Source organism: Garra rufa, chromosome 5 (genome assembly GCF_049309525.1).
Source record: "Garra rufa chromosome 5, GarRuf1.0, whole genome shotgun sequence".
Taxonomy (NCBI): Eukaryota; Metazoa; Chordata; class Actinopteri; order Cypriniformes; family Cyprinidae; genus Garra; species Garra rufa.
Window position 1 is genome coordinate 15,496,637 of NC_133365.1, and position 12,692 is coordinate 15,509,328.

The 12,692-nt window shown below is 35.9% G+C and overlaps 1 protein-coding gene across 1 annotated transcript in view; it reads right to left on the reverse strand.

Annotated features, from left to right (window-relative positions):
• Positions 1-12,692, reverse strand: part of tmem161b (transmembrane protein 161B) — a 28,529-nt gene that overhangs the window by 1,090 nt on the left and 14,747 nt on the right. Inside the window, exons 4-11 of the mRNA XM_073839790.1 lie at positions 10,827-10,924; positions 10,546-10,702; positions 6,478-6,629; positions 4,426-4,486; positions 4,119-4,259; positions 2,581-2,694; positions 1,482-1,656; positions 1-97 (exon numbers count right to left, since the gene is read on the reverse strand). Coding sequence (XP_073695891.1) covers positions 1-97; positions 1,482-1,656; positions 2,581-2,694; positions 4,119-4,259; positions 4,426-4,486; positions 6,478-6,629; positions 10,546-10,702; positions 10,827-10,924 — 995 coding nt within the window. The remainder of the gene's footprint in view (positions 98-1,481; positions 1,657-2,580; positions 2,695-4,118; positions 4,260-4,425; positions 4,487-6,477; positions 6,630-10,545; positions 10,703-10,826; positions 10,925-12,692) is intronic.

Sequence of the window (12,692 nt, forward strand, 5' to 3'; positions counted from 1 at the left end):
CTAATGTCTTTAGCAGCAAAGTAGTGTGCAACAGCATCACCAGAGGTGCAACGTACTGAAGAGCTATTACACACAGGTAGTAAAAGACTCGGGCGACCTAAGTGAGGAAAAACAAATTTGCAGTTAAAACATTTAGGCAAATTTCATTCAAAACAAGCAGCTTGGCAGGAGAGGAGCTCATCAAACAGACTCGCTGAAACCATCACTGGGAGCTTAAGTACAGAGGGAGGCTGCAAGCATATGATTCTGGAACAGATGTAAGACCAGACACCCCTGCGACTCTACAGCCATTTGCGAGTCTCACTTATGGCTTGGAACATCAAACGGGCTCTTTTCCTCGGTTCCAGCTGTGGAGTGCTGTGGGTTTTGATCCTTGCGCTCCACTAAACTCAAATAGCCTCCTCATTTTAGAGCTTTGAGGGCAACAATGCCACGCAGTCCTTTTTCATACCGACATATTTCCACCTTTGAGGAATGTCGACACTGTAATGCAGGCCCCAAGAGTAGACGCCACAAGAGGGTCCCTGAGTGCATTTATTAACCAGTATCAGATCAAACATCACAAGAACAACCTACTAAAGATGGGACCCTTGGGATAGACGGGATACCAGGCAAAAAAAGACGACGGCTTTGCATTGCAATGGCTTAATTGCGTATTCCACATTGTTTATCTGTAAGAACAAGACTTAAAGGGGTCAGGAACTGAGAAACCGAAATTACCTTGATCTTTGACATACAAGCGGTCATTGTACTATAAAAACATCCTGTAAGTTTCAGAACTCAAAAGTTTCTTGTTAGACTAAAAACAGCTTATATTGAAGCTAATCTGCCGTAATAGTGTGACTAAACACCGCCTCCGCAGAAAAAGATCAACGCCTGCTTCTACATCACTGCCTGTTTAGCCCCACCCACTGATTAGCATATGTAGTGTTAATGACAAGAAGTGAATGAAGATCTACGCAGTAACGAAATACAACAAGACGCTGTGCAGTGCCAAGTTGTGGAAAAACAGTTTTGCATTGCCTTCCTTTTGATCCCAGCGTTAGGAAATAGTGGAGGACTTTTTTTTAATGAAGTTCCAGACCACGTCTGTAAGTACTCCATCCTTTGTTCATTTCCTTTTACCAAGGATTTGTTTACAAACAAGCCACAATTAGACAGGATTTTCAGAAAGATTGAAACTAATAGATGATGCTGTGCCAAGGGTTAGTTCACCCACTGACCACTGTTTTGTTTACCTCTTTCCACTGCGTGTTAGTTTTATTACTTCCGAGTTTACAATTCGCCATGCCTATTCAAACGGAGCATTCAGATGAGGGGGGTTAAAAATAGGACAGAAAATAGCCTATTACTTTTAAATTGTGTTTTTTTTTTTATGTAAAAGTCTTGATAACATAATAAGGGTACTCCAGAGAACAGTACAAATTAATAAAAAAGGCAGTTCATGACCCTTTAACAAAAAGCGATAAAAGTCTACGTACCATCTTTTGGAGGTCCACCGTACTAATGCGTCCCGCTTCCTTCTTCATCTGCAAGACGCCCTTCTGGGCCAGATTGAGGTAGGCCTGCAGATGATGCCTCATCATGGCTAGTCTCAGCACACACAGGAGCAGGATCACCCACAGACGCAACGTGTCGTATGTCTTCTCAGACATTCTGAAAGCAGATGAACTGGAGTGACACACTGAATCAACCCAAACCTTAAGTTGTGACTTGAGGAGAATTACCAGAAGCATCACTTAAAAAGTCAACAGAAAATAACCATCACTATCCATTTTATTACTGCAATTTGATGCATTTATGAGTAAAGCAAAAATAAGGTGGGGCTTGATTGATAGGATCACGAAAAGTGATTTCAGTGCATTTCAGACAAGAATGGAACCCAAATGAGAGTTTGTAGTAGATTGCCCCATGATTACTTCCTTTTTGAAGAGAATTTCTGACCAAGTTGTGGAAGCTGAAGAACAAGTTCACCCTCAGAGCTTATCGACTTCTCATCCCATCCCAAACCTTTCTTTATTCTATTTTCTTTATTCTACGACCATTAACCGTCATTAAATTACTGTTTGAGAGGGTAATTGTTAGAAATAGTTTAAAAGACTGCATTACTGTTGTTGTTAAATTTCTACAGATTTGTATGATTTAACTTGCATTAAAACATACAATTTTTAGACAAAAACAAGCATGAAGGTCCAGCCCTCAACCTAACTCTTAGTGGGGCGTAAGCACATAATACAAAAAATGTTTCAATGAGATTATACTCATTTCCCATGACTTTGTCACCAATTCCTTCACAGCATCAAATAAGGCCATTTCAGAGGTAGAACAAATTAATTATAAATAAAACTTATAAATGATTTTCATGAAAGATTACAAAGACATTCATTTTCATTTGAAAACTGTGTACTAAGGAATACAATAATACAAGGAATGCGTATTAAGTAAGTAATCAAGGCCAACTATGTTTTCATGTTGACTTGAAAGTGAGTTTGCTTAAGTGCATAGATGATCTTGATGAACTTTAAAACTAGTTTAATAACAATTCAACATAAACTAGTAATTGTAAAACAAAATACTCACAAAGGCACACTATCTTTCCCAAATGTGGGATTCGTTATGTAATCCTTTGTTATGGGCTTCACCCATAGCAGTACCATGATTAAGGGGGCCAAGAAGTTGATATGTAGCAAGGTCCTGAAAGATGGACACATAAAAACATCCAATTAGACATGGTAACACACAAGAGTATCAACATCAGTGGAGCAGCAAACATCGCCTATCTCAAAGTGCCACTGCTTTAAATATACCATTTCAGCTGTACAAGCAGCATAACTGTAATCCAGGCCTAAAAGAGGTCTGACTGTAAGCCCCATAGTGTCATGAGTGCAGGTATAGCGAGCTGGCCACGCTGAAGAGGATTAGCTATGTGAGATGTGTAATGCCTAACTCCTCTTTTGTAACACAGTTACCCTAGAGGCCAACCCTGGCTGAAAATGGAGACCAGGTCCATGTAGTAATACGTATCTGTTAACTTGCTGGGGATATAATCAGACACAGATGCTCCTACAAATTAATATGGAAATACTGCTAGTGGCTACAATATTTCTATATAAACTGGTTAAATTCATCTTTATGAAAATAAATGATCCAGATCTGAATACATTCAAATGTAAGGTCAAAGAAATATCCACAATTCAAACTATTACATTTCAATTTACAGTTGGTCAAAAGTTTACATACACCTCGCAGAATATGCAAAATTGTAATTATTTTACCAAAATAGGAGGGATAATACAAAATGCATGTTGTTTTTTATTTAGTTCTGACCTAAATAAGATATTTCACATAAAACATTTATTAAAATGACCCTGTTCAAATGTTTACATACACTTGCATCTTAATAAAACTTTTTGAATGTGAAGATCACAGTGAATTTAACTTATTTTGTCTTCTGAGAAACATGCAAGTATCTTCTGTAGCTTCTAAAGGGCAGTACTAAATGAGTATATATATATATATATATATATATATATATATATTTAGGCAAAATAAGAAAAATGTACACATCTTTATTCTGCTCAAAAGTTTACATTCTGGCTCTTAATGCATTGTTTTTCCTTCTGAAGCATCAGTGAGCGTTTGAACCTTTTGTAATAGTTGCATATGAGTCCCTCAGTTGTCCTCAGTGTGAAAAGATGGATCTTAAAAATCATACAGTCATTGTTGGAAAGGGTTTAAATACACAAAAATGCTGAAAAACCAAATAATTTGTGGGACCTGAAGGCAGTTTAACTGTTCAGGACAAACAAGGGACTCATTCAGATAACAACACAGTATTAAGACTTGAGTGCATGTAAACTTTTGAACAGGGTAATTTTTATAAATTCAACTATTATTTTCTCTTATGGACTATATGTAAACGTCTTTTATGTGAAATATCTTAATCAGGTCAGTACTAAATAAAAAAAAAATAACATGCATTTTGTATGATCCCTCTTATTTTAATAAAATAATTAACATTTTGCAGATTGTGCAAGGTGTATGTAAACATGTGACCTCAACTGTAATAGTAATTATGAGTATAAGATGTAATGAATTTGATTTTATAAAACATTTACTGTGTGACTTTGCAGTTGTTTAGCGTGAGGGCATCAAGATGCATCTGGGCCAATCGCAGGCCGGGGAAGGTGAGAAAGGCTCCAATGAGAGCGCAGAGCAGTGCCAGGATCAGCTTAAAGGTCAGCTTGGATATGGGGCCCCTGTAGAGATAGAGGAAGAGAGCAAGGCCTGTTCACCGCAGGGAACCACAAACCATCACATACATGGCTTAATCCTAACCCATGGAGACATGGTATACTGTATACACACACACACACACCTCTCTACTGACAAAGGAGACAGGGGTATATCAGCCATAACACTTACTGAGACTCAAGGCCTTGGTTCTCCAGAAACTGCACAGCACTTTCGGAAAAATTTGCAAAGCCTATGAAAGGAGAAAGAGGAGGATAAAACCATTGTATATCAACAGAAAGAATAAAATTGACAAAGATGGGGTGTGCAATACATATAAATGTCTATGAAAATACCGTTAGGTATTGATTCTTCAATCCTAAGAATCGGTTAGTCTATCCTGTTTTCAGTTAATGAACAGAACATTGTAGCGCACATCCCATTTAATTAATCGCAATAAGCTTTGTGCTTTGTTAATTTTGATATGAAACAAAGTCTCAGATTTCAAATTATGTTCATTTTATTACAATATTCAAACAAAAAATGTCATTTTGGATCCGTTTATTGTGAACTGACAGATCGCTGCAGCACCTCAGTTCAAGAGAACAAGTGCATGAGAATTGACGTCGTCTCCTCTTTAATACCAATTACAGCATGAATTAAACATGTTAAAAGTTTAACTTTACTGAAATCTGTTTTTGTTTCAAGTAATTGCTCAATCTGTTTTTTTAACCACGTAAAGATGCCAATATAACAACTGTCACATAACATCAATAAGACGTTATGACTGACATGTGTATATTAAAAAATAAGTATAATTTAAGCGTTTGTATACAAATCAGTTAATTTTAACCTTCAATATTATAGTAATGTAGTACCAACTGACTTTAGTGTATATTTTGCAGCATTAGTTGAGATTTGTTTCCTTGAGAGAATTTGGCTTGTACTGTACCTGATATACATTCAAAATAATTGCTACGGAACCGAATCAGAATCAAATCGAATCACGAAATTAAATATTGTAATTATTTTTTAACAATGTGCGAGCTGACATTATTGTGTAAGTCACCTGATTTGCAAAAACTAAACAAAAACACTGTGAGAGTGTAAGCGGTCACTGTGTGATGGTCTATTTTAATGCTGTTGGAATGCACCTGAAATGTGAGATATACAGGGCCATTTCCCCCAGTGTTTCATTCTAACTGATTTTATTGATTAAATGTAAACATTTGACAAAAGATGAAGGTTATAGGAAAGGGGTGTCTAAAGCTGTTCCTGGAGGGCCGCTGTCCTGCAGAGTTTAGCTGCAACCCTAATTTAAAGTAACTAGAAACTTCCAGGCAAGTGTGTAGGAGCTGGTTTGAGTTAAACTCGGTAGGAAACTGGCCCTCCAGGAGCAGATTGGACACCTCTGTTATAGAATACTGCTATTATAAAAAGGTAAAAATCACTTTAAGTGAAATATTGTCTCACAGTGTTAAAGTGCATTTCTGTCATGGCTGTGAACTAACAACAGCACAAAATATGAAGAATATAAAACGCTTTGTCCATGACAGGGCTAAATCAGCTAAGGTACCAGCACAAAAACACATTCAGCAAACTATTGTCTAATTGACATAAATAAATAAAAAAATCACATATCATTTTCTGTCAATACCGCACACACCTAGTCATAGTCAAAGTGTTTATATTGGGCCCTGGTTACAAGGTCTATGGTGAGTAAGTAGAATAGAGTTCAGTTTTTAGAAATTGCGACATACTGCAGCCAAATGCATGGTTTAAATCATAATGCAAGAATAATAGTCTGACCCTCGCTAACAATAAGCGATGTGAGTGATTCAAATCAAAAAAATGAAAATGGTCTTCAACATAAAAGCATGGTGACTGCCAAACAAGTTTTCACTTTAGTAGACGATTTTGTCAGAAATTTAACTAGGCAGCTAAAAGCTTTTCTTTTATTGTCTGCATGTAGCCACACATTCCGGGTGTTAAGTGACATCCCAAACAAAAATATGAGGAAAAAAAAAAAAATTTCCCACGTTTTTCTTGTGAGACTGGTTGATGCTTGACACTGTGAGTGATGCAATTTAAACATGCAATGATTTTAAGTAACTGAATGTAGCGTGTGTTAATTTTGGACTATAAAAGAAATCCACATTAGAACAAAATGGTCTGTTACATAACTGTAAAAAAAAGAAAAGAAAAAAAAGAAATATGCATAAAACCAATTTGACAATACTATACCTGTCTCAAGGCCAAATTCCAGGTAGTTCTCTGTGACAATAAGGATAGCCATGGCTTTCACAAAGAAGAAAAAGGCAAAGGTGATGCAGAGGGAACGCTCACCGCCCTCCTCTAGTCTGAAGTAGTGAGCCGTGAGGGAGAAAAGGATCTTCCTGAGAGAAACTGAAGCTAAGGAACATTCACAAAAGGCACATTATACCAAAAAACTGCGTTACAAAAAAATCAGATAAAGGCTAGAATAAATTCTTAGACTAATTAAAGAAATATTCCACGCTATAATAATTTCTAGATAGGTCATTTTTGTGGTTAATAGAGTCCAAGTTGGATTTCAACAGAATTTATAATATGTGACCCTGGACCACAAAACCAGTCTTAAGTCGCTGGGGTATGTTTGTAGCAATAGCCAAAAATACATTGTATGGGTCAAAATGACTGATTTTTCTTTTATGCCAAAAATCATTAGGAAATTAAGTAAAGATCATGTTCCATGAAGATTTTTTGTAAAATTCCTACTATAAATATATCAAAATGTAATTTTTGATTAGTAATTTGCATTGTTAAGAACTTAATTTGGACAAATTTAAAGGTGATTTTCTCAGTATTTTGATTTTTTTGCACCCTCAGATTCCAGATTTTCAAATAGATGTATCTCGGCCAAATATTGTCCTATCCTAACAAACCATATATCAATAGAAAGCTTATTTATTGGGCTTTCATGTGATGTATACATCTCAGTTTTGTAAAATTTAACCTTATGACTGGTTTTGTGGTGCAGGGTCACATATTATTCTCATAGACTCTACATACAAACTCTGAGGTTGGATTCTAATCTAATCTAATCGAGGAGTATCCTGACATACAAGTCTTACATTTAGTGTCACAGCAGAAGAGAAATGCATTTAAAACACACCTCATCAAAAAGCGTCAAGGCTAATTTCCCCTACGGTGAGAAATAACAAATCTGAAAAGCAAGAAAGGCGCCAAATGCAGACAGAAAACGGCTAGCTGCGCCTCTTTTTTTTTTACGATGCCTATATGTGCCCGTTTTGATTATACTGGTCTAGGGTCAATCATTCAACTTGTGGCTACGTCGTGCAAATCTGCAAGGCAAGCGGGTGGCCATCTGAGGAAATGTTTCAGTGACCATCACTTTGACAAGGCCATTTTCCCCACCACACACTCTCCACTGAGATCAGGAAAAATAGCTCCTTCCTGTCCACATTCAGCCATTTGCACACATATAGACCTATCATCATCGTCATCATCTTCATCACCCTACCAGGCACCTTCCTTCCTTCCTCTCTTTTTCCCAGGCAAATCAGTCCGGTGGGCCGTGAAAATTGGGCCTCCAATCTTCTGTGGCAGGCTGAGCTAGGTAAAGGGCAGTGGCGAGCGGAGGGAGATTGATCTTTGTGGACTGTGCCGGGGTTAATGTGTGTGATTTGGTGAGGCACTAGAAGGGGAAAGTAGCAGGTAAAAGGCAACAGGTGCAGCTTTCATCACTCACGGCTAGACTGTCCCTGCTCGGAGACTGTGAAAATTGAGCTTCTCCACAAGGGTTGTCTTTTATAAAGGATGTTTTAACATTTAGGAACTATGGACACGTTATTGAATAAAGTACTTTAAGTTTCCTACTGTAGTTCTGTTAAAAATAACAAATGGCTCACTATGTAAGTCACATCACGCGCTGAGAAACTACTGTATTACGGTCCTCATGCAACCACTTTTTAATAACGCATCAAAACACTTATTAAATAATACTATTGTTATCTATACTCTTTAAAATATTATAAAATAATAAAATAAGGTTATTTAGACTTTTTTTATCTCTAGTTATTTTCTCAGAATTGAAAGATATACACTCACAATTGTGACTTTTTTTCAGAATTGTGAGATATAAACTCACAATGGCAAGAAATAAAGTCAGAATTATGAGATTTCTTGCGAATGTGAGTTTCTCTCTCAATTCTGACTTTTTTCCTCGCAATTCTGACTTTTTTTTCTCTGAATTTTGAGAAACACAATTGCGAGAAATAAAGTCAGAATTATGAGACTTCTTGCGAATGTGAGCTTCTCTCTCAATTCTGACTTTTTTTCCTCGCAATTCTGACTTTTTTTTCTCTGAATTTTGAGAAACTCACAGTTGCGAGAAATAAAGTCAGAACTGCAAGATAAAAAGTCGCAATTTGGCTTTTTTTCTTTGCAAATGCAAATTTATCTCGCAATTCTGACTTTTTTTTTCAGAATTATGAGATAGAAAAAAACTCAAACAGGGAAAAAAGACTGATATGTTCTTAGAATGGTTTATATCTCACAATTCTAACTTAACTCGCAATTCCTGAGAAAAAAGTCAGTCCTGAGATATGAAGTTGCAACAAAAAAAAATCTGAAATGTGAGCTTATTTCTCAATTTCTTCAACTGACTTTATTTCTCAGAATTAAAACTTAATTTCTCAGAATAGTGAGTTGCTATTCTGAATATGAACTCACATTTCAGACTTTTTTTCTCACAAATGCAACTTTATATCTCACAATTGTGACTTTTGTCTCAGGAATTGCGAGTCAAGTTAGAATTGTGAGATATAAACCTACAATTCTAAGAACATATCAGTCTTTTTTCCCTGTCAAAATTAGAGTTTTTTTTTTATCTCATAATTTTTTTTCTTGTTTTTATCTCACAAGTAGGAATTGTGAGATAAAAACCCACAATTTTGAGAACATATCAGTAATTTTTCCTCTCAAAATTTTTTTTTTTTTTAAATTTCACAATTCCGAGAAAAGTCAGAATTGCCAAAAAAAAAAGTCAGAATTGTGAGATAAATTTGCATTTGTGAGGAAAAAAGTCAGAATTGTGAGGTTTTATCCTGCAATTCTGACCTTATTTCTCGCAAATGTGAGAATTTATATCACGCAATTCTGAGAAAAAAGTCAGAATTGCGAGAAAGTCAGAATTGTAAGATATAAACTCACAATTACAAAAAATTAAATCAGAATTGCGTGATATAAACTCACAATTCTAAGAAAAAAAGTCACAACTGTGAGATATAAACTCACAATTGTGACTTTTTTTTCAGAATTGTGTGATATAAACTCACAATTTCAAAAATTTCAAAAAATAAACTCTCAATTGCGAGAAAAAGTTAAATATAAAAACTTGTAATTCTGACTTTTTTCTCGCTAATGCGAGTATACCTGACCGTTCTGACTTTTTCTCAGAATTGCGTGATATAAACTCAAAATTGTGAGAAATAAAGTCTGAACTGCAAGATAAAACCTCACAATTCTGACTTTTTTCCTCACAAATGCAAATTTATCTCACAATTCTGACTTTTCTTTTTTTGGAAATTCTGACTTTTTTTCTCAGAATTGTGAGATTTAAAAAAAATACAATTTTGAGAGGAATAATTACTGATATGTTCTCTTAAATTGTGGGTTTACATCTCACAATTCCAACTTAACTCACAATTCCTGAGAAAAAAAGTCAGTCCTGAGATATAAAGTTGCAATAAAAAAATCTGAAATGTGAGCTTATTTCTTGCAATTGACTTTATTTTTCAGAATTAAAACTTAATTTCGAATAGCGAGTCTGTCTCACAATCCTGACTTTATTACTTGCAAGTTTGAGTTTATGTCACGCTATTTGTTTTGCGTGTCAGAATTGCAAGAAAAATTACAAAAAATTAAGTCAGAATTGCATGATATAAACTTGCAATTCTTTGAAAAAAAAAAGTCAACTGTGAGAAACAAGTTAGAATTGTGAGATAAAAAGTCACATTAACCTTCTTTTTTTAATTCAGTGGCGGAAACAGGCTTCCATAAAAAGGTGATTAAAACTACAAATAAATAGAAAAGAATGACCAGGGCTCTAATTACACTTACACTTACTTACTGACCCCGTATAGAATATCAATTTTAAATAAAAATCTTGATATAACAAAAAAAAAAAAAAAAGTTATGTCAACTATGCTAATAATTACAAGAAATATTTGCAATGAAAAAAAGGAAAAGCAATGCAAAAAAAGAAGGAAAGTAAAAGCTCCTTCAGGATTTCAAGCCAGAAAGGGATACATGACAAAGGCCAAGACCAGGAGGCTCCACACCACGCTGATGTTCATCTCTCCACTGGGCTCCGCCACACAGAAGTACAGCTCAGTGATGAGATACACCACTGTGGCGGCCACTGTGAAATCCACCAACCACTGGAATTCAGGAAAGTAATGCAGAGCTAGACCAAAAAAAAAAAAAACACAGACAGACAAAAAGACAAGCTTAAGGAACCAGACTTACTAAGAAGATCCTTGAAGCTCAAGGTTTCACCAGGTTTCATATAATGACAACAGGTGAGTTACCTAGTGTGTCCACTTCGGCAATGCATTTAGTCTCCAGCTGAAGGTCGATGTCTTTGGGAATAGTCATCGGCTTGTTCTCTAAGTGCCCATTGTACTTTCTGAGAAGCAAAACGTGGACATAACACATACAATAAGGAACAATGAAACACTGAAAATAGGCTAAACTAAAACACAAACACACACACATAAATCACCAAGGACATTTTGGGCCAAAAACTAAAATTAAGTGCTAGAGTGCTATTTTTCTCTATTCACTTGCCAAGTATTATTGCATAAATTGTATTGAAGATGCTTTTTATTTATGCTTTTGAATAAAACTGAATATAAAACCACCCCAGTTTTATTATTAGAAAGCACATTTTTCAAAGCACATTACTCAAAATATCTGGGCCAAACATAAATAAGAATAATTAACATTTTATTTAAAAAAAAAAGTTCAAAATGATAACAGTATGCTATTCCAAGAACTAGGCGTTATCATCCTCTGCTGCCCAGATAAGACAGAATTTATTCAGGAGCATCTGGGCTACTTTATCCATTCATTTATGATGTTTCAGCACTCTTGTAAGTGCTTCAGTTGTAGTACGGTGGGGCTTCTCTGGCATTTAACCTCATCACACAATGCAATGTGTCACATGACTACTATCTCTTCCTGGCGGTGTGAATTCTGGTTGCTATGTGAAGTGGGATGTCATCATCAGGGTGAGAAGTTCAGATGCTCCCAATTACACTTTAAAAGACACTTTAGTTTCATTCACTTTGTAATACTCTGATAACTTGTATAGGATATCAGTTAAGTCGATTAAACTGGTAAAACGGTTTCATGCTGTCATGTTGACTACCTGCTCCTCACTGCACAACAATACTGTATGTGATGTGTTGCAATACAAATTGGTAATCCCTTTTGTTGTAGTAATAATTAAGAGCTTTCGTAACAGTTAAGCCAAAAACTGAAATGTATTTTTTCTTTTATACATCATAGAGTATCATCAAATTAAATGTAATACAATTACGTTTACATTAGTGGTGGGCCGTTATCGGCGTTAACGTGCTGCGTTAACGTGAGACTCTTATCGGGCGATAAAAAAAAAATATCGCCGTTAATCTATTCTCAAAGTTGGGTTGGGAGCTGGGTCTAAACTACGCAAGATATGATGACTTTCACCTTGATATTTTAGCGCGGATGACGTATACCTAGTCGAATTGCACTGTAGGGGGGCGAGAACGAGTCTTCAACTTCTGTGAAATTACCACATCAAATGAGACGTGCAAACATGAATGCAGCTATGAAGCCGCTTCAGGGCAGGTGCGTTGCCAGATCCTTTTTACTGGGGCATGTGAGTTATAATTTACTTTGATAATCCCGAAATAAAGACATTAAACTATATGCAACAACTGAATTGACGCTTCTAAAAGCAACGCAGTTTAATGGAAGACTATGCACGCAGAAATCCATGCACGTGCGCGTCTGTGTATTTAACGGCAACGCGCACGTCGTGCAGCCTTTTGCGCAGAAGTACTTGGTTACACAAGTTTGTATAGGTAATTATGTTGTAAATGCAATTGTCAAGCAGTTTGTGATGCATTTTGGAAACAGGAGATGAGCGCCTGGTCTAATGCGCCTGATCTAATGCGCCACCTGGCCCGTTCTCGAAGACTTACTTTTAGTCATTATTTGGGTAGCACACATATTCTGAATGCCTTCAGCAGAATTCAAATTAGCCATTTTAATCTAGATTAATATAGATTAATTCCAAGATTTAATCTAGATTAAAAAAATTAATCTATGCCCACCCCTAGTTTACATACATATTGCAGAATCAGCAAAATGTTAACTATTTTACCAAAATAAGAGAGATCATACAA